The sequence below is a fragment of the Theobroma umbraticum genome, unplaced genomic scaffold (assembly GCF_002168275.2).
Source record: "Theobroma umbraticum cultivar Fairchild unplaced genomic scaffold, ASM216827v3 scaffold_95.0, whole genome shotgun sequence".
Classification (NCBI taxonomy): domain Eukaryota; kingdom Viridiplantae; phylum Streptophyta; class Magnoliopsida; order Malvales; family Malvaceae; genus Theobroma; species Theobroma umbraticum.
Genome location: NW_018397257.1, coordinates 5,267,123 through 5,294,199, shown reverse-complemented (window position 1 = coordinate 5,294,199; position 27,077 = coordinate 5,267,123). Strand labels below are relative to the sequence as shown.

General features: G+C 33.2%; 2 protein-coding genes across 4 annotated transcripts; both read left to right on the top strand.

Annotated features, from left to right (window-relative positions):
• Nucleotides 1–332: 332 nt before the first annotated feature.
• Nucleotides 333–17,774, top strand: NADK1 (NAD kinase 1). 3 transcript variants are annotated; one of them, XM_021422185.2, is made up of 12 exons: nt 333–684; nt 2,092–2,260; nt 2,411–2,530; nt 6,073–6,216; nt 8,734–8,945; nt 9,336–9,449; nt 9,624–9,718; nt 11,445–11,551; nt 13,479–13,552; nt 14,961–15,039; nt 15,195–15,502; nt 17,070–17,774. In XM_021422185.2, the coding sequence occupies exons 1-12, from the start codon at nt 658–660 to the stop codon at nt 17,376–17,378; spliced, it is 1,758 nt and encodes a 585-aa protein (XP_021277860.1). In that variant the 5' UTR covers nt 333–657; the 3' UTR covers nt 17,379–17,774. The 3 variants fall into 3 exon arrangements, with proteins under 3 accessions (XP_021277860.1, XP_021277861.1, XP_021277862.1); XM_021422186.2 differs by lacking the exon at nt 6,073–6,216 and having other exon boundaries at nt 335–684; XM_021422187.2 differs by lacking the exon at nt 333–684 and having other exon boundaries at nt 2,119–2,260; nt 6,057–6,216.
• Nucleotides 17,775–18,361: 587 nt separating this feature from the next.
• LOC110412333 (fringe-like protein (DUF604)) lies at nt 18,362–21,008 on the top strand. Its single transcript, XM_021422865.1, has 3 exons — nt 18,362–19,177; nt 19,380–19,919; nt 20,910–21,008. Exons 1-3 carry the CDS (start codon nt 18,362–18,364, stop codon nt 21,006–21,008), a joined length of 1,455 nt encoding a protein of 484 aa, XP_021278540.1.
• The last annotated feature ends 6,069 nt before the right edge of the window (nt 21,009–27,077 follow it).

Sequence of the window (27,077 nt, the reverse complement as noted above, 5' to 3'; positions counted from 1 at the left end):
TATATTACAAAAATGTTTTTTCATGGCTTATTTGTTCTATTAGTCTCAACAATTCCTAATGTTATTCTTTTTATTTTCAGCATAATTTAATTGAGGACTTTAATATTTAATCTAAATTAACAAAGTAAATTTTATAAACGAAAATAGTAATCCAAATTAATAAATTACTTGATTAGGATGGTGATGGTATAGTACGCCAGCTTTGACATGACACAGGATCCACGCGTGGAGATTCAAGAGGCAGACCACGGTACGCCACTAAGCACCAGATTGCTTGGCAAGTGAATACTAGTTGTTTTTGTTTTTTTTTTTTCGATTTAATTAAAAAGAAAGGGAAAGAAAGAAAAAAGTGGGGGAAGAAAGAAAAGATGCAGATCAGGAGAAGGAAGAGGAACACCCAAAGTGGGGCCCCTACCCAAAAATCTCTAATTGTCTGACTACCTAACAATTTCCTGGGGTCGGAGAAGGAAAGGATGAAAAAGGAATGATCTTTATTACTATCACCAGTTTTACAGAATTCACAACGTCAATCCCCTTTCACCAATATTATGGTACATGTTCATGTGATGGCAATAGCTGCAGCTCTCACAACTTTATAAAACCCTTCCCTTTTCTCCCTTTTTTTTGCTATTTCTCTCCTTCTCATCACTCGGAGCCATGTCTCCCAGCAAGCTTGATTCCACTGTAATCAAATTTTCTCTCCCTCTCTCTTTTCGTCTTTGTGCATTTGTATTTGCATATTTTACATGGGTTGTTTACATGTCTTTGATGCTTAATTCTGCAAATTTTTTGACTTTGCTTGTTGGGTTGTTTGCTTTGGTGTAATAAGGGTTTGTTTTTCAGTCTATCTGCTGTTGAGTTGTTTAGTTGCTGCTGAATTATTATCTTTTTTGATCCATTTTTTTTTCATTTTTATTTTTGGTAGTTGGTAGAGCAACTTTTGGGTTATGGTAATGAAACTGATATAACAGAAATTTTGGAAACTTTAATTTGATCAGATAAATGAGTGAAAATATTGAATTTGTGTATGTAATACAGACCATAGGGCTTCTGGAAGTTTTGAACTTCTCCGACAATTTTGTGCTTTTTCATAAACTATGAAATTAAATTATCTTGTTGGAATTTTACTCTTTGGAGATGAAGTTATGCGTATTCATGCACATGTGATGTATGATTACTGCTGTAATCTCTGACTGTTGATTCATTACAATTTGTCTTTGGTTGACCCGAACTATGTGTTGGCCTGTTAAACAGGCAAAAGGGTGTTTAATTCTTTCTCCATGTCTATTTTGTCGGAATTCATCAATTCTGTTGTTAGAGTCATTTCAGCTGCAAATTAGACAACCTACTTTTAGAAGTTTCTAAATCTGATCTTGGATCAACGTATTTATGGAAGAAGTGACCAAAGTTTAATGTTGGAACTATTCTAATTTCTGTATAAGAAGCCACGTGGAAGAGTTACTGATGATTTTCTCTTTATTTGGATACGAATGTCGCTGGCAGTATTCTTTCCTTATAATAGATTTTTTGACATTTATGGAATCATGAGGCAGTCTGTTTTGCATTGTTATTACTAAATCTATAGGTACTGCTAACCTTTTAATGTGTTGGACGGGGAACAATTATGAAAAAAAAAAAAAGTGAATGAGGTGAACCTACTTATTATTTTTCAATCTTTAAAATGCATTAATTAATCTAGGCTTTATTTGATTGTTGCATTTCTACGTGCTTTTTGCATCTTTAGGCTTTTCTATAAACTATAAAGTACAAGCAAAGGGTGTAATGCAAAATCATATTTGATTGAGAATGAGCAAATGACTAAACTGTAATATGTATTCAAACCAAATGCGTCTGTGCAGAGGTAAAATCATACTTTTTTGATCAAGTAACAAATATAATAATCAACCGCAGCCTTAGAGAATGAGATGCAATCCTTCATCAATGGGTTCTGTGTGAGTTAACATGTATTATCATGAAGTACATTGTGATCATTGTCATCGATTATATCCTTCATCAATGGTTTATATATCTTAAAAAGGCATATATTGTTTTATGGTTGGGATCAATGTCATATATATCAACTTTGAACAGGCTTCCTTTGGAAATGGGGATGCAAGTATTTCTTGCTCAAAGCCAGAGAATGGTTTTGTTGATTCACTTTCTCTTTTCCATTCTGAGAAGGCGGTGGAAGAACTCCTTCAACAAACGCCTGTTGAAGGAATGGATGAACATCTAATAGAGTTCTCAGAAGCTTTGAGAAGTATGTTTATTTCATTGTTGAAAGCATTTATGTCTTCCAATTGAACTATCTGTTGTTTATTTCACTCTTGTAAGCCTTTATGTTTTCCAATTGAACTATCTGTTGTTTATTTCATTCTTGATGCTTGTATTATTTTGCATACGATACTAGCTGTTGCAAAGGCATTAAGACGAGCTGCTGAAGGAAAGGCTTCTGCACAAGCTGAGGCTGCTGAATGGAAACGTAGATATGAGCTGGAGAGAACCAGGAATATACAGATGGAGCGTCAAGGTTTTTAAGATTAAATTGCATAGCTTTTCTGTCATATGTCTTTCATATTCTAGGTATTTCATAAATAATTATTGATGATGCAATTTGACCTGCACAAGATAAAAAAAAGCTTGAACCTGACTTGACAAAAGCTACAGATGAGGTTTCTTTTGCTAGCTGTTTGATTTATACCTACAACCTAATCTAGCTCGGTTAAAAGATATGTCTGAGATTGTCAATCGCTTAATTGAATGGTGTATATCCAACTTCATTTGTCTGTTTTGTATCTGTACTTGTCATTGGTCTTCCTCCTCCTAGAAGAACATGCTTGTTTTATAGACAATTTGTTTCTTGATGGCCCAATGTTTGGTATTTAGCCTCTTAACCTTATAAGCATTAAGAAGGTATAAGAAACACCTGCAATGTTCCTCGTCATGTAAATTATTTTCACTTTCGCTTCTGTTCGTATGTATTTATTCATAGGAAAACACTTCATCAGCAGTTATGCACCTATTTTTCTATATTTCTACTTGAAAATGTCCCTGCACAGGGTAGGTAATGAGTCACTTTTGGAATGTCATGTATCTTATTTACACATTTCTTTGTGATTTTTATGCCATTAAACTAAATAAAAAATTTTCCTTAGTTTGTTAATTGGAGTATTTTAAATGTAAAGCATCTTTCAAGTTATAATTTAAGGCTCCTATTGTCACATTAATCAAACCTATGGATCCCTTCTTGGATATCTCAAATCAAGATATCTATATCCAGTAGATGCACCGAAGAAGGTTAATGGATAATGATAATGCTAATGGCTAATATTTAACCTTGATATGATAAAAGATGACTTGCTTCTTTAAGTATTCACGTTCCTTTTTCAACTTTGTTGTATGTTTCCTTGAAATGCTAATAAAAAAATTAATGTGATGAAAATCTCTCCACTTCTATTTGATGTTATTCAATTTCTAGTTTAAACAAAACTGAAGAAATGCTCATGCTGTAGTTTTTGCATTCTCATACCTTGGGTCACTTGAGCTCCAAATTCAATTAATGCTCCTTACATATTTAGTGCCTTGAGGATTCTGCTATGGTACTAGATAATTGAAAGGTTTTAGTTTGAACTAACTGAAGAAATACTCATGCTGTAGTTTCTGATTTCTCATAGCTATTGGTTACTTAAGCAACAAATTCAATTAATGCCACTTACCTATTTAGTACCTTGAGGATTCTGCTATGGTACTAGATAATAGATAGATCTGGTTTGGGTGTTCTGCAAGTTAGATTCTATGCAATTAGATGTTGCTAATCATTTAGCTTCGGCAAGAAATTTTATATTCCCAATAATTTGTTTGCTGAATATTGGAAATCCTTTGACACTGCCATCAGGAGGAGGCTCCTTCCATAATAAAGTCACTAGATTTGACTTCCAACTGAACACCAGTTAAGATGGAATTTAATACATCTTACATTGCCTAAAGACTAACATATTTTAGTTGGAGAATGTGGTATTCCATTTAGACTCATGTAATTTAAAATACTCCTCAAAAGGCTCCAAAACAAAGCATCTTTGCTCACATGTTTTTCCTATGCGCCTGATTGAAAATGTGCATAAGGAAGGAAGGATGACAAGGTGCTTTTAAAGTTAAATTAGCCTATTTGAGTTGCTATGGCCTTTGATAAAATTATAATCTTCATAAAGAAAATAATCAACAGAGTTGAAGTTAAACCAGGCAGTTGGCAAACGCATGATCTGTTTTCTATTTTAAAGTTCTGCAGGGACAAGTTGCATGTCAGCCCTTCTGGAGGCTGCTAAGAGAAGTAATAGTTGTTCGTAGGAACTTTATAGTTGCAAAATAGTTGTTTGGAAGTGAAATTATGAAATTATGATCTGCAATAGAGGACATGTGGTGGGCTAGTTTCTTATGTGAGGTCTCACTGGGGTTAAGGTGTCAGTGACATGCTGACTCAGATGAAGAAAACTAGTATGAGGATCTTTATTTTCGATTTCTTGATATTTCTTTCAAGTTCGATGAAGTACACTAAATTGATTGAAGCATGAGAAGTACCAATTAGACTAAGATGGATTTATATTTGGGGATAGGAAAAGAAAAATGGGTTAATACTTAGTACCTAACCAAACATTCTCCTGTCAATAAGTTGCATAAAATTTTGATGATAAATCATCTTAAGATTACCCTCCTTTTATTAATTGGTTACTCTTCCATTACTTGATAATTTTTAGCTAACACTATATTTATAAGTTATGGAATCCCCATTTGTCTGATACTAATGTAACTGTTAACTTTGAATATAGCCTTCACAATTTTTTTATGCTCTTTAAAGGGCTTACTTTTATCTAATTAATAGCATATATTTGATATTATAGTACCATTTTTTTACCCCTTATTTTTCAAACCTTAACAAGAAACATCATATATGAAGCCTGTTTGCTTTTGACTAATTAGCTACTCCACCATCTACATTGGTTATAACTGTGATGGAACTATATGGTCATTCCAAATATTTGCTTGTAGTGTGAGCCCTACATGTGAACATTATGCCATTTTCCTTCTCTTGACCCTGCTTCATGTCATCTCTTTTGCTTAGATGGATCTTTGTCTTGATGTATTTTATTTGTTTCAAGATTTGACTTGCAATTCTTACTGCCAGTTAACTTCTTGAGCAACTTTAAGATGCTTAAGCCAGGTGAAACAGGCGTTTGAAAAATAACATTTAGGTATTTTAAAAGTTGAAAGTGAGTTTCTGGAGACTAAAAGCTGAAACTCCAAACTAGAGTTTCCAAAAGAGGTGCAAGGTGAAGCTGGTAGACACATTTCATGCAATGTTTATATACAAATTATGTTTTAAGTTATTTCAAATGATTTTAATGCGATAACACTTGTCGAAAAGCTATACTTCAACAGTACTTTTTATGACAACTCGAGTTGGGCCAAAGAGACTTTTATTCTATCAATATTTTACTAATCTTTTCTCATCCTTCGTGTCTAAACTTGATACTGGTCAGAACATTCTTAACCAGCCTCATTGATTTCTTAACTTTCAATCTAGCCTGGTTATGAATGTGTCTCTCAAGTTTTCTACTTCAATTTTGTGGAGCACGAAGTCCAAAAGATATTTTGGATCGATATGGAATAAATTTAAGACTTTATTTGGATTTCTCATTGGATTTACTGTTTGATATGGAGAGGTTTCTAATAGCCTTGATTTTTGAAAAACATCATAAGAACTTTTCATCACTCTGAATATTTGGACAATGTCTTTGTTTTTCTTTTTTTTTTTTTCTCTCATGAATAATTTTGCTTTCCCCTTGTTCTTTGGAGATCTGCTCCACTCGTCTTGTGTGATTTTCCTTCCTGCTATATAATAAAAGTTACTTATCATAAGGAGGATAAAGTTGTACTCGCTTTATTATGTGGGAGCAGCTTTCGGACCTTCCAGTTTTCTTGTTTCACACGTAATGACAAATTAGACAATTTGTTTCGTTTTTGTAAGTTTGCTAATCAAATTTTGGACTCATTATTATCAGATTCTGGCTATTCCAGTATCAGGCAATAATATTTGTGAAACGCTTCAAAGTTGGTGGACTCGGGCTTCTCTAGATAATGCAACAGGAATGATAAGAATTATATTTCCATGTCTTGTCTCCTGGGATGTTTCGAAAGAACGAAATAAGAGAGTATCGGAAGGTATTTCCTGAAACTATCGCAGTACTATCAGTCATCTTGTTGCTTCCATTAAAGAATCATCGCAACCTATCTAAAAGAATGTGATAATTGTGTTTCACTGGTTGGGATTAGTTATCATGCAAACTTCACAGCATCCTTAAAAACTGTCAAAGCCACAAAGCTTTGTTAAAGTTAATTCACTTGCAAGAGTTTTGGGAGTCTATGGGTAAAGGTTTATCTGATGCTTATGCAAGTCTTTGGTACAATTAGCTCTATTAGAGTTGTATAAATGGTTAGAAGGAAATGAAATGGTTTGGGTGTTTAAGAAATGTATTTTTTTTTTCTCTGAAATGGAAGCCAAGTGAAAGGTTGGTTGTTGCGCCCTTGGCCTCTTGCGGAGGATAATGGATTCTGGAGATGTTCGTCAAGTGAAGCGAATTAGGTGTAAACTATGCAGTTAATCTTCCCTGTGATAATGTTTAAATGGGGATGGTAATTACTCCTTAGAGTTCTACTCGTATATTAGTAATATAGCATACCTTAGCATACGCATTAAGAGTTTTAGTTGTAAATTTTAATTGACTTGAATCATTCACTTGGGTGACATTGTCATCATCCATATTTTTATCTTCTCAAAGTGGGGTCTATTTTTATTTTAAATGTTCAACATTTTTGCATGAAATTGGCTGTTCGAGTTACTTGAACACAGTTATTTGGGCTTCAGAGCTCTGGAAGGTTTTCTATTGCATCAGAGAATGGCACAAACGTCTCTGTTTCTCATGTCTTAAGTGTCATTGTGTATCAGTATAAATTCATGTTTAATTCTTAAAATACAATAGATTTGTAACTAGCTCTTCACTAATTACTTTTGTGCTAAGGTATCCATTCTCACTTTCTTTCTGTGGTGTATCTGGCATTCAAATTTCTAGTGTGCTTTCTGTTACAACTATTTTTATGGAATGCCCCTGTAATAATCTGTTCAAGTTCTTGTTGTCATTTATTGCTTCTCCATTTCATATTGAATTTTGTTACTACTATACGAGTCATTAATTGTTTCCTTTCCAACTAGTTTTATTTTAATTTCTTATTATTTCTTTTCAATCCTGAATTGGCAGAAGCCATTGTCTGAGGTCAATGTTTTTTCTAATAATTTTTTTATGTTTTAGTCACGTTAACCCACTGGCAAGAAAACACTGACTATTTGATTATAAAAATAAACCTTCTCATGTGAATATTTACTCTCAGTGCCTATTTTGGTTGATGGTCTAGCTCATGACCTCTCAGAATCAGAGTAAAAGTAATTAAAGTGGTTTTCAGGTTTATTTTTTTTCCCCTTATAGATTTCGTTGGATAGGATTGAGTTTCTTTAAGTACCGTATTGTGAACCCTATCTTTTTCTGGCCAATCCTACATTTTATATTGCTGAACCAACTTGCAGTTGTTGGTTTTTATGTTTCATTTTTCCTTTATTCTTTTCCCCTCTGGCCAATATAGGAAGCTGGCTGATTGAGGCACCTATTTAAGATTTTCTTCTTCACTATATAGTTGGTATCTTCTTCAAATAGATGTTGTTATCTAAAGTTGGAACCACTGAAAAGCAAAAACAACCGTGGATCATGATGGCATTCAGTAGACTGGGTCAGGGGAAAATGATAAGAAAAAGATTTACTTTCTGTTGTTGTATGGATTGCAGATGTCAAGCCTATGATTGATGGTATACCTCTTGCAGGAAAATTCTTATGGGATGTAGCAGATCTTTTATCAGAAATCTTCTAGCACTTTAGGCAGGAGAAAAATTGTTGGACTTTCCAAAAGATATCATTTAGTGGGGCATTCCAATTTATCTTCCATATAAATCATTGATAAAGATATTTTTTGTGCATTGCTCCTATTGAGATGTCAAGTGTCCTTTGTTTCTTGTGTTCGTCCCTATGTTAAATATTGGGAGGAATTATGCTTGTGTGGAAAATTCAAGATACTTGCTTTGTTTGGACTAGAAACTGGTCTGTTATGTTATAGACAAATATGGAAAGGTATATTGGATCTGTAGAAACGTTAGGAAACAGCTTAAACCCATCTGATTTTGAGAGATAAATATATGATCAGGAGACATTGAATGTTGTCCTCATCACAGTACTCTTCTGTGTCGACGTTTGAGAAATGTGGGGTGAGGGGTTTGGTTTGCACTTCAGATTAGTCCTTGCTTCACAGCCATACTTAAGTTTTATAAATATGGCTGTAGGAACCTGACTTAAAACTGTGAAATTCTTAAAATTATGGCAAGCCTATTTGTTTAGGCTTGTGCATGTCCATTAATCAATATTGTTCTCATTCTCATTTTTTGCTTTTGAATACGTTTGACTAACTTGTAACTTTAGGTCCTATATGCTTTTACTTCCTCTGAGGAGCACTAAGTTCCTGTACTTCATAGTCATGATTATGGCTCTCTATTGCACTTCTTACTCTTGTATGTGTTGACCTTTGTATCTTGCTTTAAAGTCTCATATAAATGCTTTTACTTTTTTAAAAAATTGCTAGCTCGAAATGCGGAGCGGTTCTCTGCAGAGCATAATGGGGATTTTGATTGTGGGAGGGTAGAGAACTCGAACAACCAATTGGTACAGAAGAATGAACCAGATGGGCATTCTGAGAAAGGCTGTATGAAGCATGGAATTTGCTCCCATGAGGTTCTTCGGGACAGAGAATCAGATTCCAATTCCAATGGGGATCATAATAAGATGATGAGAAAGGTACTGGTTTTTCTTATTAGCCTTCCACTTTAAATCAATTAGCTTCTCTTCCGGTCTTGTACACTTAGCACCTGTCTGTTTTGATCTTTTGTCTAAATTTTACCATTTCCTGATGTTTGTTATGTTATTTGTTTTGTTTGGACAAAATTTTGGGAAGCTTTCCTTTCATGTTGTTGCTCTTATTTCAGGATTCAGTTTTTCCATATTTCTTTCCATAACAATGTATGCATTTTTGCAAACTAATGTTGAGGTACCTACAGCTGTAGCCTTTAGGTAAACAAATACAGAATAAGTCATAACAAAGAAACAATAGCCAATTTACAGACTGTGAAGTTATTACCACCATAAATGCTTAGATTACATAATTAAAAACTATGTTTCCTGAGACAGGCATCATTTAAACTTTCATGGTGGTGCAAGGGTGAGAATGGTGATCAGCACAAGCATGACATTGTCTCTTTTGAAAAAGGGAATATCACGACTGCAGAACGCAGCAGTAAACAGGTATTGCTTCCTCTATTCTGTTAGGAAGCTTTTGTTTGCTGCAATTTTATAAGTAATTTCATTTCTGTATTGTACTGATATAAGCTTTTTTTTGTTTCTTAGTATCTTCTCTTAGAATATGTTTGTTTATTGTGCCTCCTATCTGTCATCTAGTGAATCCTTGTTTCTTTTCAGATTTCTCTGAAGTGGGAATCTGACCCACAGACTGTGCTTATTTTGACAAAACCGAATTCAGTTTCTGTTCGAATTCTTTGTGCACAAATGGTCAGGTACGATGTTGAAATTGATAACTAGTTTTACATTGTGCAATTCTGAATGTGAGTTTTCACGCAACTTGCTTTTAGTCTTATGCCAATCACTGCAAATCTTTTCAAGACATTCAAAATAATTCGTGTTTTATTGTGCTTCACTTGCTTTAGAGTTTCTTGTGTTCTTGCTTGGAATTGATTCTTTTGCATCCTGCTTTTTGATCTTTGTGTAAGTTGCTTGTGAACACTATGCCATCTCTGTTCTCTGTGCCTTCCCTGAATGACTCATCCATGCCCTATGGTTTAATATTGGGACCTGTCGTATTTGTTTGATGCGACTGTACTTTGGGAACTAGGAGCCATCCAAGTTTAGATGCATATATGCTCTTAAATGTATTTGCTATCTTTAAAGCTAAAAAGGTTTTAGTTTCTTTGGAGTGCATTTGGATGAGGGATTTCGAGGGAATTCATTTGTAGAGGGAATTTAAAAATTTTAATAACAAAATTACTTTGTTCGGCAATATAAAACTTGGAATTATCAAAATTCTTGGAATTTGGATGAGCGATTTTGAAGGCTCAAATATGTCATTTCAAATTTTACCTCTTGAGGTGGAATTTGTAAATTTCCTTGGGTTTTTTATTATGATATCAACATTTATTATGTTTCCTTTTTTAAAACAACTTTTTCTTTCTTTAATTTTAACTAAAGAAACTTACTTTAAAATGATGTTCTTGAATTTTTTATATTATTTATAATATCTATATATTTTTACAAATCTAAGGACACCCATATTGCATTTGTTTTTTTTTTCCACCCTAATATCGTTATTCTTCTTCTATAATTACCTTTTTATCTTATCAAATTCCAATACTCAAAATTTCATTCTAAAAAATAGTCATTCAGATAATACAATTATAAATGCTTTCATATTAAATTGATGCATTTTAAAATGCTTTCATTTCAAAATCTTTCAAAATTTTCAAATCCCTCAGTCCAAATGCGCCCTTGAAATATTTTTGCAGGTTACCCAATACTTGAAATTGCTATCAACTCTGTTTGAGAAATAAGTTTGTTCAAACTCTCACTTCCATAGCGAACAACAAATTATCAATAAACAATATTTCCTTTTTCTTTTTATTGAAAGTGGCACATCTTTTGTCCTTTTCCTTCAATTTAAAATAGAACTCATAGAAGATAGAAAATAAAGAAAACAAAGGGGACCTTGACTAAGCATGCCTTTTTTTTTTTTTTTGCTTGTTCCTTTAAAGGGCACATGCCTAAGTCAGGGCAGTTGGCCTGGAGGGTTGCATGGTGCTTTTGCTAGATTGCACTGTCACTTGACCACCCTGGTCGGAGCAAATGTTTTTTGTGAAGAAATTTCTGCTTTTGATTGTTTTCTTAAAAATTAAAGGTGCTAATTATTTGAAAAAACAAGGCACTGCAGGATTTCCTAGTTCTTGCTGCTAGATTATAGGGTGATGGTGTTTGGGCTGGTTGAGCCTATGTGATATCAAATGTTTTAAGATAAAGTTTCCAATATCTTGGTATTATACGTATTATTCTGAGGGCTTTTCAACACTACTTTAATTGTTGGTCACTTTAGTTCTCTGCATTTGCATTAACTTCTTTAACCGTGTTGGCTATTGTCTTTATACTCTTGCATGCCAGCGTGACTTTTAAAGGCCAAAACTTTTTCTTATATTGCATATTTCATTTTATCTGTCTCATTCTTCATCTTTAATCCAGATGGTTGAAAGAGAAGAAAAAATTAAACATTTATGTTGAACCACGTGTGAGAGTTGAGCTTCTGACAGAGTCATCTGACTTCAACTATGTACAAACATGGAAAGATGGTGAGCAGCTATTCATTGATGCTTAATCAAATTCTGCTTGTTGAAGACGTTGCTTTTACATTAGTAACTAATTCCTCATGAATCAAATATCTGATCCTTGGCTCATTATATCTTCGATGCTGCCTGTACAGTAGCTTTAAATATTGATGTTTAATTCTCTGGTTTGTTTTGTTGACTCAGAAGTCTTTGTGGTTATTTTGTTTCATTTTCAGTTTGATTTGCTTATGCTATTAGATAGTCAATACCCTGTTTCTCTACTTGTAGTTAAAAATCACAGGAAATAGAATGGGATTTAGGTTGCTAACAAGAGAAACAAGTAGTTTTAAGAGATTTCCATGCTGCGAAACAGTAAGCTGGGAACATTGTAGCAAGAGAGAAGAAGAAGAAGAAGAAAGAATGCAGGAAATTCTCTATTTTCTCTAATAAAAAATTCTCCAAGAATTTTCCTTAAAGAAAGCATTTATTATAAATCAATTGTATTAAATATGCAATACAAAGAGATGTAAATGGGAAAATATTAGCTTGTTCTAAGTAGAACTCTCAAACATCTAGACTAATATTTGTAAAAAAGCACAGGTATTATAAACAAAAGTTCACATAAAACCGTAATTACTCAACTAAACCTAAAGTACCCCAACAGCCATGTCTAAAGCCCATTCTGGTAAATCCAAAATTACCAAAATACCCCTAAAATGCCAAACCTTAATAAATTCTTAAAATTTTTATGCTAATGACCTGCTAACCCGAAAGACACCTTCCCTAGGCCAAAGCGGCTTATATTTTGATGAAGAATCTTGATCTTACTGATGTAGCCAAAAGGTTTACGGCAATTAGAACTCAACAATTAGGGCTAGAATAGGGTTGATTTTATTGGAACAATAGAAAGATAATTGGGTGCCATTTGAGGTTGGCAACCCAAGACTTGACCTGAGCACAACCTTTTGTGTCCGATTAATTTCTTCTGGGTTCCTGTTTTTCATGGATCCAATTGGATCAGGTCCACTCTTAGAAATTGGGTTAACTAACCTGTCCCAATAATTATTATAGTGTTCATTTGAAATTCTTTGACAAAAATTAAGGGGAAAAGGTGAAAAAAAAAAACTAAAAATAAAGAACTAAAAATGTTTTCGTTTGTGGAACTAAGAGCCAATCCTATCTGACTGCCTTGTTCTTAAGGAAATCAGATCTATTCTTGGCCCAAATATCTATTGAACTGAATTTTATCCAACCCAATCCAACAAACACAATTTGAATTGCTGTCCTTAATGTCAATTATCTTCTGATATAATTCTTTCAAACAAAATGAAGTGCCTCCTTTTGTTGTATTCACTTATATGCCTTCTGGCTTCCACTACTAACGATATTCTGGGTCATATCATAATGCAAAGAACTGACAAAAATCATGTAAAATCATTCCATTTGGAACATGCACTTTTATTAATAGCCCTTTAAGTGAACTGCTTAAATTACTGAAAATTGAAATTCACAATTTTCTAAGTGAAATTTGGAGCTGAAGGGAGAACTTATTATGGAATTTAGCATTTTATTAGAGGTTATAACCATGTTTAAAGCTTTTAGACATGGACCTTATTACCTCTTAAGACTGTTATAATTTATTTTCCTCAGGTTCTGTTATGATCTATCAGTAATATATACTTTCATGTATGTAACATAAATATTGCAAGATAAAGTTGGTTATAGAATGGAATTTAAATTCAGTATTTTGAGCTATCTAATAGTTTTAATTAAATTGGTTTAAATTTCAAAAATAAGATCTAAAAGTTATTGTTTTTAAATTCAGCGCTTATTGGAATTTGGAGCTGATGGTTGTGTATTTAATTTTTAATTATCATGTATCTTATTGTATATTTTCATGTAACTTTTTCTTTTATATACTTATTTACTAGTTTATTATGTTGCTTTTTAGATGGGGAAATTTTGCTTCTACACACAAAAGTTGATCTAGTGATAACTCTTGGTGGCGATGGAACTGTTCTATGGGTATGTTGTCTCAGTTTGATTGAACTCATATTTTTTTAATGACATGATAAACCTTTGAGAATATCAAACGACATTTACAGTTGAGAATATCGAACTTTGGTTTGTACAAATCACTTTTTGTGTTAGAACAGATGGCATTTACATTTATTTTTTTCTACATATCTTTATGAGGGACTTTAAACTTTGTTAAATGTTTGTGCCCTCCGCCTGGGTTTTGATGCTTGTGGTGTACCATCCTAATGATGAGTACCCTTTAGAGCCTACTGGAAACATGAGAAGAGATAGGTAGTCTGGAAAACCGCATGCATTAATACAAGGAAAGTTAGTAAAACTAACTTTGACTGCATTATGCTGTTGATTCTGAGACACCTTTTTCTAAATTGGGGAGGGTTGGTTTGTAGAAAATATGAAAAACCAGTGGCTCTCTGCTGCTCATGTTGTTTCAGCTGATGTATCCTTGAAATACTTTTTCATTTGTCATTGACAAGTCTTATACATATATTCATGGCTGCACAATCTTTGTAAGTTGCAACCTTGTTCAATTTGAGCACATCTATGTTTTTGTCATCACTGAAAGGGAAAATTTTCTTAATATTAGTAATGCACATCTCCGTCCCAATACTATGGGGATTTTCATGGTTCTAATCGTTTGTTTGATGTTGAAAATTTGCAACTCTGAAAATGGATTCATTAAGGGACTGATCCACATAGAACCCCCTTGGCCCTCTGAAATTCTATAAGAAATATTAGAACTATTGAAAATAATGCTAAAAATACTAAGATTTGCCCCTTCTTAAATTGGAAGCAACAAATTGCATATGGATAATTGGTTACTCTAGTGTACCCAAAGTGTAAGGTATACTTGTGTATAGGAGAATTATTTGTCCATATTAATCAGATTTTATACGTAAAGCTATGTGATTGTTAGTTTCTTGAAACTTCTTTTTCCTCAAAACTTATGATCTTTCAAAAGCAATTAGAATAAATAAAGAAGGTTTGTGAGTTGAAATATTTGTTTCAAGACTTTGATAGCTTGAGACAAAATACCATTCTGTGCTTTTTTTAAAAAATAAATTTTCTAAGATGATTTTATTTTCATTTTTATGAAATTAAAAAATACGTATTTTGTTTGTTTTTGGTGGTTTTTATGAAATTCAAAACTGCACTAGTCGACATCATTCTGAATCCATCCCTGGGTTTGTTTTTCAAAGTTTTAAACCATCAAGTCTTTATATGGAGACAGGTTCTTCAACATGACTGAAATCTTTGGAATAGAACTTATCAATGCAAATAAATCTTGCACCCTTTGAATTTCTTCTGAGCTACTTATGTTTGTTGTTTTGTTATTTATTTTTAATTTCTTCTTAATTCATGCTTAGCAGCATTTGTCATCTGTTTTTCTCTGCAGGCAGCATCAATGTTCAAGGGACCGGTTCCTCCAATTGTTCCATTTTCATTAGGGTCTTTGGGCTTTATGACTCCTTTTCGTATCCTTTCATTTTTTTGAAGTATTTCTTTAATGAAAGATGAATGAATTGATGATTGAAAGTGGTTGTTTGAACATTCTTTTGGGATTTTAAATTGAGAATGCTTTTTAACTTGCTTACAAGAATTAAAGAGGATATTCTTTGACTTGTTCTAGATAGTGAACATTACAAAGAATGCCTTGATTCTGTCCTGAGGGGACCTATCAGTATAACATTACGACACCGCTTGCTGTGCCGTGTTGTTAGAGATGCAGCTAAAAATGAGTACGACACAGAAGAGCCTATTCTTGTTCTAAATGAGGTTACGATTGATCGTGGGATATCATCGTACCTCACAAATCTGGAATGCTATTGTGACAATTCGTTTGTCACATGCGTGCAAGGGGATGGTTTGATTTTATCAACAACGTCTGGTAGCACTGCATATTCATTGGCAGCTGGCGGATCAATGGTCCATCCACAGGTACTTTCTGATATTGTCATAACTGCCATCAAATTTGAAAATTCATGCCTGACCAAAGAACATAAGAACTTGTCAGATGACTTAAATTTTAATATGTTGCTTCCATATAGACTGGTTTCTAGGAATATAATACTTAATGGTACTATGTTCAAACAAAGATTTATGGTAGTACTTAAAATTTTTCAAGCTAGTCAATGCTGCTCAGCTTCCTTGAAGCATTGTTTTAGTTAAATGGTTACTTATAAGCTATAGTTTAAGAGCTAATGAACAATTAACATGTGATGAGGGCATTAAGCAAAACAAATTGTTTAAAGGAAATTAGATGAGTATATTCCCTTTGAACTCAGACTGCTAGACGATATGGCTAGTGTATTTCCTTGATGGTGGAACAAGCAACGATTTTGTCTATTTATACAGTAGAGAAATGATGATAACGCCACTGTCCACGAGAACAGTATTTAAGTATGCTTTGCAGATTGTACAATAATGATAACAACAGTTATAAGAAAAAGTAAATGTCAATGATAATGACAATGAAAATAGTCATTTTCTGCAAATTATAATTTTGGGTTATGTGTGGACTTCTATTAAATGGTTTCTCTGTTATTCTGCCTACCCAATAACACTTTGGGATGGGTGGATCCTCATGGAATTTCCTCGTGAAAAATAAGACCCTGATGAAGTCAATTTCGTATCGTGCATGATGCGTGATGTGTGTTAAGCATAGACCAAGGTTCAAATGTGCTTTAGATCTGGTCATATGTTATGGTATAATATCTTTTAAAGAATTCCAGATGTTCACTGACAGGAAGCAACAGTTTGAGGGATATAAGGCTGATATCAAATGCTTCAGGGCTCTCTTGGAGTAACAGATTACCCAATTCAGGACTCATTTTAACCGCAAGGTTAACGAATTAAAAGAACATTTTTGAGTGTTTGGTTGGAAAGTTTAATCCTTCAGAGCATCAGTAATTCTTGATATAGATTGTTATTCAATCAAATTAGATGTCTAGGAGATGAAATATTTGGAATGAAAAAGTTTAAGACAAATGCCTGGTAATACTAAGAAGCCTAAAACTTGACATTTTGTGGAAGTTATAGATAGCAGCAAGGCAAGTAGAGAAGATGTTTGAGATAGAGATGTCAAACAAAATTTACATGTGCTGTACTTAATTCTGATTCTAGTCAGCTAAGCTGTGAAGAATGGCTCAAGGCAGTGGCATCTATGGATAAAATTGGCTCAAGGTGGGCTTTTTGTGGAATATTATCTTTTGAAATGGATAGTATCAATGAGAGGGTGAAAGAATCTGTAGTTACTTAAAAATGGAGTATTGTTCTTGGTTTGTTTATCATCTTTGACAAATGAATTGTATTATTTTTCTTTTTTTTCTTTTTTTTGCTTGTGGAGATCTTCTAAATGAACATTGGGCGACATAACACTGGCTATTTTATCATAGGTGTTTCATAATGTTGTTTTATTGCCACTTGTTTTTCTGTTTAGTTTCAGAACCTGATCATGATCATATAACTAAAAATATATATTGCTCATACGCTCTTATAATTGCAGGTCCCTGGTATTTTGTTCACACCAATTTGTCCACATTCATTATCCTTTCGACCTCTGATATTGCCTGAGCATGTAACAGTGCGAATAGTGGTGCCTTTTAATAGCAGAAGTCCTGCTTGGGCATCATTTGATGGCAAGGACAGAAAACAGTTGGCTGCTGGGGATGCTCTTTTGTGCAGTATGGCACCTTGGCCTGTTCCTACAGCATGTCAAGTTGACTCTACTAATGATTTTTTACGCAGCATCCACGATGGCCTTCATTGGAATCTGAGGAAGACCCAGTCGTTTGATGGTCCTCGGGATTTATAGAACATATTCCAAACTTAAGCCTCAGCATTTCTAGTTGGAATTCTAACTAATACATGTCATATGTTTCAGTGTCATTGTAGGAAGGGGAAAGATAAATTCAAAATTGAAATGGCTGTAACTTTTTATCATAGTATTAGTGTCTACTCTTAAAAGAGTTTTCCCCTGGAGGTTGAAGAAAGGAACTATGTATTTGCCTTTCTGCTGATGATAACGAAAATTATAGTTAAGAGAGTATATTTGTGTATCAATATGAGATAAAGAGAGGCATATTAGTATTTTACATTTAAAAAATTTGTCAGAGTATATAGATTCAAAAATCCTAGCATTGGATAGATGTCTGAGTTTTTCTTTATTTTTTATTTCACAGTATACAGGGAAAATGCATGGTTTCCTTTCTACCAGCCTATTCCCTTTCTGTCTCTTTCATTTGGGATGTTGTTTTCAAGTAGTACTATTTCATTGTTTTCAAAATTGGCTCAATATTTCAACATGAAGCAACAAAATATTTATAAATAACTATAATACGATGCTAAAAAGCTAATACAAAGACCGTAATAGGAGTGTAGAACAAATTACTAAAAGTTAAAAGCAATAAAAATAATTATAATGAAATATAACATAATTAATATGTATTTATTTCAATAAATTAACATGAGATCAGAAAATGAACATAAAGCTGCCTATTAAATAATAAACCTTCATTAACAAATTAAATTTTGTTTTGAAAAGGTCGGCCCACTATCCTTGATTCGAAGCTCTGTTGATCCTTTCAATAAGCAAATGCACAAATCCCAATTCATCATTTTATTTCACCTATGGAGTTGCACATGATTAGGTAACTTAAAAATGCAAAAATTGCTCTTTTAAACTATTATGAAATCGATGGAAACTTAAATGTTAAGAATCCTCTTTCAGATATTGATTAATATTAGATCATGCATGTTATTTGCCCCATTCATTTTTCATTTTCCTAACCAGTTCCAATGTCTTCTGCAACTCCATTGCCACAAAAATTTCGATATATATCTCTTGGAAGTTCCTGCATGTCTGTAGTAATTTCAGCCATCTTTTTCTTGCTTCTAACTCTCCTGTATACCCAAAATTGTACCCAATCTTTTGGTCTGTTTAATCCCATTGAACTCAAATGGTCAACTTCACCGGATAATAATAGCACTTCTCCTATCAACTTTCCTACAGACATTAGCCACATTAAGTTCATATTAGTCAGCTCCAAAAAGACCTGGAAGTCTAGAAAACCATACATTGAAGCCTGGTGGCGATCAAATCAAACTAGGGGAAATATTTTTTTTGATTCACCTCCCGCAAAAGACTTGTTGCCTTGGCCTTTGTCTCTTCCTCCATTCCGGGTCAATGAAGACGTCAAGAAGCTAAGTGTGCATCGTAAGCTTGTTGTTCCTGAAGCAGCTCGTATCTTTCGTTCAGTTCTGGAGACATTTAGGCTAGGAGACAACGAAAAAGTGAGATGGTATGTAATGGGGGATGATGACACTCTTTTTTTGGTACATAATTTGGTTGAGGTACTAGGAAAATACGATCACACCCAATATTATTACATTGGGATGACTTCGGAGGCTATTAAGTCTAATTTCGACTTCTCCTTCAATATGGCGTATGGTGGAGGTGGTTATGCTTTGAGCTACTCCTTGGTAGAAGCACTGGCGCCCACTATCGATGAATGTATTGAGAGATACCCTCACTTGCGTGTTAGTGATCAATTATTGTCTTCTTGTTTGGCTGATTTGGGAGTTGATCTCACCATCGAAAAGGGTTTTCACCAGGTAATCAACGCCTTCCATTTATGATATTCGCTTTCATAGGGTTTGTTTTTCGGGGAATATAATTTTTCAAATTGTTAAAATCGAATGGCTTCTGGTGATATATAATCCATTTCCCATCCCTTTTTGGATTTTGTATCATATCCTTAGATAAAAGTTTTTCTGAAGTTTATTGTACATTTTTGGAATCTTGTAAATATTGCAGATTGATTTACATGGTGATATATCAGGTCTCCTATCGTCTCACACTCAGTCTCCTCTTGTCTCACTTCACCATTTGGACGGTATAGACCCACTCTTCCCCTCCAAGAACCGCTCTGAATCGATTAACCATCTCATGGAAGCTGCAAGCTTTGATCAATCTCGCCTGCTACAACAAACAATCTGCTACCACAGGCCAACCAACTGGACTTTCTCAGTGTCATGGGGCTACTCGGTTCTTACATATGAAAACATAATCCCTCGGAGTGTTCTAAGGAATCCCCTTGAGACATTTGCACCGTTCAAGAAATCTGTTAGGCCTCCGTTGTACATGTTTGACACGCGGCTTCCCTCTAATGATCCCTGCCAAACTCCTCGTCTCTTCTTTTTAGAATCTGTCAAGAATACTGAACGCAACCAAGTTCTCACTACATACAGTCGAACATCAGAGCACAATCTGCCACCTTGTTTATCAAGTGGCAATCATTCTGCGGATCCCATCACCAAGATTCATGTTGTTTTACAGGCAACAAGGCGTAAGCAGGTTGGCCTCCTTTCCAACTTCTGTGTTTGTATTTTATATCTATGAAGTTATAGAAACAAGTAGAAGCCACCATCGTAGTCAAGTAATACATATTATACAAGAATTTAATGAATTATATCAATTAAATAAATTAACCAAGGAACCAGCATAAAATTAACTTAACTTACTAAACCATATGATGAGACTTATAAATCTCAAATCTCATGGACATGTTTAATTGCAAGAAATAGAATAGATATTCTCTTTTATTCCTTTTATGATTGCGTTCGGTTTATAAAATAATTATTTCCAAAAAAATAATCATTCTTAATTATCTATCATTGGTAATGGCCATTCCATATGTGGGAATAGGTTAAAAAAGTTATTAGATAAATACCCTATTCAATTTTAACAATTACTACCTTATATATAAGACAAAACCTATTCATTTTCCATTTTTATTTCCCTCTTTACTCATATACCTCTCTCTTTCTCTGTCTAAATTTCCTCCATCGACCGCATTGATACCTCCACGACTAGATAGATAGATGCTTCCCACGGTTAAATCTAGTTGTTAGAGTGCTAGAGTGGTGCTTCATGTGACTAGATTTGGCCGTGAATGATAGATCAACCACCACCACCAGAGGATCTGTTGGAGGAGACAAGGGTGGAGAAAATTTAGAGAGAGGAGAGAGAGAAAAAAGAGAAAAATGAACAATTTTTATAATTAGGATTAGGTTTTAATATATATATAGAGTAATCATTTCACAAAATAATTAAAGGACACTTTTCTTTAATTTTTTTTTCAATTTATTACTTGGTCCACGGAATAGTTATTATCAAGAGAATTTTCGATTTCGTCTTAAATAATTATTTCGTGAATTAAATTATAAAATTATATAAGAAGATAATAAGAAATAAGGGTAACGAAATTGTGATTCCTACCAACCAAACACACATGAGGTTCAGAAAATAACAAGACTAACTGTGATTGTTTGTGTTATTTTACAGGCTGCAAAAGTAGAATGCTGCGATGTCAAATACGTTGGTGGTGCCAATGTTGCAGGCATCAAGTTAAGGCCCTGTATGAGCGGTGAAGTAATTGCCTAGCTGTATGGCACGCTATCATTGAATTTAGATTTCTTTATATTAATAAGCATGTGCCAACTATTTAATCTATTTGTGAAGGTTAAAAAGTTTACTGCAAGTACATAGACATTAAATAATTCAACTAAATTAGGTTTTTTCTAACTCTAAATTAGGCTTTCGATATTTATATCTTCTTGCAAATTATGAATTTTACTCTCATAATGTGCCTAATAGTGTAACATAACAAGGGCGAGCAAACTAGGTATAGCATCTTTATTGATTTAGTAATGAAGAAAAAATGATTTAGAAAACTGAAAGGCCTAAGACTGTATGAGGGTCTGAGAGATGTTAAAGAAGGTAAGGCTGGGTTTGTCGATTTGCAGGAAACATGGAACTTTCCACCAAATGGGGCAAATGAATATGTGTTTTGGTTAAGTCAACTCCCCCTATTAACTCACCAATATCATACTGAGGAAGTGTTTAGATTTTCCTTCTTTTTTTTTTCTGACATTCAAACATTTATTGCACATTTACATACAAACACAAAGAATAAGATACAAAACAAAACAACTAAGCTTATGTTGGAAAATGAATAATACTTATGCAATCAAGTTCCAGACTACCGGAAAGAACAAAAGCAGAGAATTGTTTTGTATTTAATGGGTTGGATTCGAGCTCAAAAATTAAATATTAAATAAAAATATTTTTTTATATTTTAATAATAAATTAACTTAAATAGTACATTTGAATGTTTAATTCATTAGTTGATATATGATTCTTTGTCTAAAGAATAGGGTTCGAATCTCCTTAAATGAGTGGACAGACTTGACTGATTTGAAATTTTTAAGATACCAATCGTGTTTAACCAACCTAACCCAACCCATTGATACCTCCAAAATAAGCTCCTTCACTAATATTTTTTTTTCCTTTTTAGGTGAAATACCTTTTTGTAACGCATTGGACATCATTCAAGAATTTTTTTTCTCATTCTTGCATTGCAAAATTAATTAGATCTTCATTTTAAATATCTTCATAACATAATATCTTAAATAGCTTTTAAACTATTTAAAAAAATTCAAATAAACTCTTATTTTTTATTACGTTAATTAAATCAAATTTTTATATTTTTACTTTGATTCAAATAAGTTTTTATACTTTTATTTTTAGTCAAATAAGTTCTTATAACTAATGGTTGATTAATACAAAAAATCACTTATCATTCTATGCCACATCGCACTAATATGATATGTTGATATATCATAATATATGATAATGTAATATGATAATATGACCGTGTTGCATTTTTCACCCATCACATTAATAGCACATGGGTATAAAATAATAAGCACCATTTGACTAATAACAATTAGACAACCATTAGTAATAATTAAGGCCTTATTTGACCTAAATTAAAAGTAAAGGGATTTGATTGGTGTCATAAAAAATAAGAACTTATTTGAATATTTTTTTAATAGTTCAAAGACTTTTTCTAATATTATACCTATCTTCTTTCAAATCAATTAAATTTATTGAGATTTTGTGTTTACGTTAAGGAGGAAGTTCTAATATATTTTAAGTTTGTGGTTCAAATGTGGATTTTATTTTATTTGTTTATTGATTTTCTCCATAAATGTATTATTTATGATTATAATTTCTACCTTATGATATGTAATCTCATAAAAAAAATAACTATGACAAGGAAAAATAATTGAGATAATAATTGAAAAGGGAAAAAATATTTATTACTTAGGACCTGTGGGAGATATAGGAAGGTAGAGAAAAATATTTTGTTTTATGATTTTGCAAACAAAGAAAATACTTACAACTATTAATCATCCAAATTTTTGAACATCTTACTTTCCCAATAAAACAATAAGAACTATATCTTAATAACTAGTCGAATAGGGTAAAATGGAAGTGTTTTTTGGGTTAAATCAGATACAATTATTCAATAATTTCACCCTTCAGACAACCTTTCAAGTTAATGTTGGCAACATTGATGCCAGTCACATATTTAACATCGCAGCATTCTATTCTTCCAGCCTGAGAAATGAAGTAATACAAACATCAGTACTTAAGAGTGAAAACTATTGAAGAATAGTGTATTTCATAAGGTTCAAACATCCCACATTGTCAAGATACTTAAAAAGTGAAGGCTTTATATATGAAAACACACTATGGGCTTGTTGCAAGCAACGAAAACAGAGTGGGCTCACGTGCACACAAGGTTAGGCCAAACCTTGAGAAATTTCAGATTTCTCCCCCTTGTGCGCGAATATACACGTGGGTTGTGCCCAAGTGAACTTTTGTACCTTGGCTTTAATTTTTTTTTAAAAGTCTTTAGCCTTGATTGAATTATACTCAAACTCTACCTAAGTTACATGGTTTTCCTCTAACGTTTATCTGACCAAGTTCTACAATGGATACTTCAGTAGCTGACCAGGTTTTTCTCTAACTCCTCGAGTATTTTTCTTAACTCCCTGATCTGGTTCAACATTCACCTGATTTGATGCAACGTACATCTCACTCCATGCCTATATATACAGTCTCACACCTTCACTCTCAACACACCAAAAGCTTATCATCTTCTAAGCTTTCATTGCTTCTTTCTTCACCTCATTCCTTTAATAGCTGGGTTCTTTCTCTATTTCTACTGTTCCTGTTCATCTCTTAATAGTTTGTGCAAACTACTAAGTAAGAGTCTGTTGAATCTTGAAAGATAATCGCTATAGTCCTTTTGCACCGAGTTTCATACTCCGAAGGGGCAGAAATTATCCTTAAGGACAGTGATACCACATTTCAGACTTTCTAATTTTACTTATTTTATTTTATATCTCTCATTTTTTGTAATCACCTCCTACAATCTTAAGGATAATGGATTCTCACGTCGATAATGCTGCTGTCACTATTCCTACTACTGCCTTTGCCCCTACTGCCACCACCGCTATCAATGGTTCCAACATGGCTCCCACTACGTTGATTGTTCCTCCTATGCCTTCGGCTTCATATGCCAAACCATTTCTAGATATTTCTAAAATAGAAGTCTTTGATGGCAGAAACTTCAAAAGGTGGCAAGAGAGGATTTTTTCAATCCTTGATGTTTATGGGGTGGCTTTTGCGCTTACTGATTCCAAGCCAGATGATGTCAAGATGCTGGAACCATGAATGCATGCAAATAAGGTATGCATGCATACAATTATTAGTAGACTTTCTAATGAGCTATTTGATGTGTACAGTTCCTATAAGGAAGCAAAGTAAATATGGGAGTCAATAATTGCTAAATACACTATTAAAGATGTTGGAAAATAGAAGTTCATGATTGGCAACTTCTATCACTGGAAGATGACTGATGATAAAGACATCAAGAGTCAAATCAATGAATACCACAAACTGTTGGATGATTTAAAGACTGAAAAAATCAACTTGCAAAAAGAGTTCGTTGCTGGGTTGTTGATTGAGAAGCTGCCAGAATCCTGGAATGGATACAAGCAACAACTAAGCACAAGGAAAAGCAATTATTACTTGTAGATCTGATTGTGCACATCATTATTGAAGACATAACCCGAAGGGAGATAAAAGCCTTCAAAGCTAAGGAAGTTGCAACTAAAGCCAACCTAGTTCAAGGTTAAACCCAACGTTAACAAAGGTACCCCTATAAACCTGATCATAAACCCAAAGCTCCTCATCCCACCTTCAAAAGGAAAGATAGTTGTTTTTTTTTGTGGAAAGCTAGGGCATCATGTAGCACAACGCAAGAAAAGAGCAAAGGAAAATGACAAACCTGCTAGTCCAATAGTCAACTTGGTCAAAGCAGATGAGTTCGATGATGTAATTGCTGCGGTCATTTCATAAGTAAATATGATAGCCAGTGTGAAGGACTGGGTGGTAGACTCAGGTGCTACCAGGCATATTTGTGCAAACAGAACTTCCTTTACCTTCTATACTCAAATAGGGGAAGGAGAAGAGATAATATATCTTGGTAATTCTCGAACTGCTCAAGTTCTTGGTAAAGGAAAAGTCCTTCTCAAGCTCACATCTAGCAAGACCTTATCTCTGAACGATGTTCTTCATGTTCCCAATATAAGGGAAAACCTGGTATCTGTGGCCTTATTAGGCAAGGTTGGGGTGAAAGTGTCATTCGAATCTGACAAGATCATGATGACAAAAAATAATGTGTTTGTGGGTAAGGGTTATTGCAATTAGGGACTCTTTGTACTTAACATTTCCAATGTTTTGAATGAAAATGCTAGTTCTTCCGTTTACATGATTGATTCTATTAATTTATGGCATGGTAGACTTGGACATGTTAGCATTCCCTACATTAAAAAAATGCAATCACTTGGTTTAATTTCTAGTATTAAAAATGGATGCTTTAATAAGTGTGAAATATGTGTAGAAACGAAATCAACTAAGAAAACTTGTATTTTAGTAAATAGAGAATCAAAATTATTAAGTTTAATACATACTGACTTAGGATATCTAAAATAAACTATGACTAGAGACGGTAAACAGTTCTATGTTCATTTATTGAAGATTATTTTAGGTTTACTAAAGTTTATTTACTTAGGCATAAAGATGATGCTTTTGAGATGTTTATTAAATATAAAGCTGAGGTAGAAAATCAACTAAATAAAAGGATAAAAAGAGTTAGATTAGATAGAGGGGGTGAATATATACCGATAAATGATATTTGTGAAAAAGAAAGAATAATTTATGAAATTACACCTCTATATTCTCCTAAATCAAATGGTGTAACAGAAAGAAAAAATAGAACATTAAAAAAAATGATGAACTCTATGCTTGTTAGTTCTAATGCACATGAAAATTTGTGGGGTGAAGCGTTATTGTCTGCATGTCATATTCAAAATAGAATACCTTATAAGAAAATTGGTAGGACACCTTATGAATTATGAAAATGTTATTCTCCTAATTTAAAATATTTGAAAGTGTGGGGGTGTCTAGGTAAGGTAATGGTTCCTGAATTTAAAAAGAGAAAAATTAGTTTTAAGACATCTGATTGCATATTTATTGGTTATGCTGAACATAGTGCTGCATATAGATTTCTTGTATTAAAAGTGATGTTCTTGATCATAATACAATTGTTGAAACAAAAAATGTTGAATTTTTTGAGCATATTTTTTTATTAAGAACTGATACAATTTCTCATGCACCCTTTAATAAAATTGATTTTCAAATACAAAATGATGATTTGAGAAGAAACAAAAGACTAAGGAAAGAAATTTCCTTTAGAAATGATTTTTATGCTTATCTTGTAGATAATGATCCTTTAACTTATGTTGATGCAATTTTCTCTAAAAAAAGATCATTTTGGAAAAAAGCCATGCAAAATGAGATTGATTCGATTTTACAAAATCAAACTTGAAAATTAATTGATTTACCACTTGGAACCAAAGCAATTGGTTGCAAATGGATTTTTAAAAGAAAATTTAATCTTGATGGTTCTATTGATAAATACAAAGCTAAATTAGTTGCAAAAGGTTTTATTCAAAAACAAAGTATTGACTATTTTGATACTTTTGCTTCAATAACAAGAATTGCATCTATTCGTATTTTATTTGCCTTAGTTTCAATTTACAAACTTGTTGTTCATCAAATGGATGTAAAAATTACTTTTTTAAATGGTAATTTAGAAGAAGAAATTTATATGACATAACTTGAGGGATGTGTTTTTCCTGGTCAAGAAAACAAAGTTTGTAAATTGATTAAATCTCTATATGGCTTGAAACAAGCACCAAAACAATGGCATGAGAAATTTGATCAAGTTCTTGTTAGAAATGGATTTTCTACTGTTGGAGTTGATAAATGTGTGTATACAAAAACTGTTGATAGTGAATGTGTGATTATTAGTTTATATGTTGATGATATACTTATTTTTGGTACATGCATTGATGTGGTCAATCAAATAAAATGTTTTTTGGCTTTTAAATTTGATATGAAAGATTTGAGAGAAGCCAAAGTTATTTTGGATATTAAAATCATAAGATGTGATAGTGGCTTAATGCTACCACAAGAGCATTATGTTGATAGGCTACTTAAAAGGTTTGAACATTTTGATGTCACACCTGTGAG

Excerpts from the sequence above, each read along its gene's own strand:
- NADK1 (XM_021422185.2), top strand. The coding sequence starts at position 658 with ATGTCTCCCAGCAAGCTTGATTCCACT. Across the intron at positions 6,217-8,733 it reads AAATAAGAGAGTATCGGAAG|CTCGAAATGCGGAGCGGTTC; the intron begins GTATTTCCTGAA and ends AAAAATTGCTAG. Across the intron at positions 13,553-14,960 it reads GCGATGGAACTGTTCTATGG|GCAGCATCAATGTTCAAGGG; the intron begins GTATGTTGTCTC and ends TTTTCTCTGCAG.
- LOC110412333 (XM_021422865.1), top strand. The coding sequence starts at position 18,362 with ATGTCTTCTGCAACTCCATTGCCACAAAAATTTCGATATATATCTCTT. Across the intron at positions 19,178-19,379 it reads TCGAAAAGGGTTTTCACCAG|ATTGATTTACATGGTGATAT; the intron begins GTAATCAACGCC and ends TAAATATTGCAG. Across the intron at positions 19,920-20,909 it reads AGGCAACAAGGCGTAAGCAG|GCTGCAAAAGTAGAATGCTG; the intron begins GTTGGCCTCCTT and ends GTTATTTTACAG.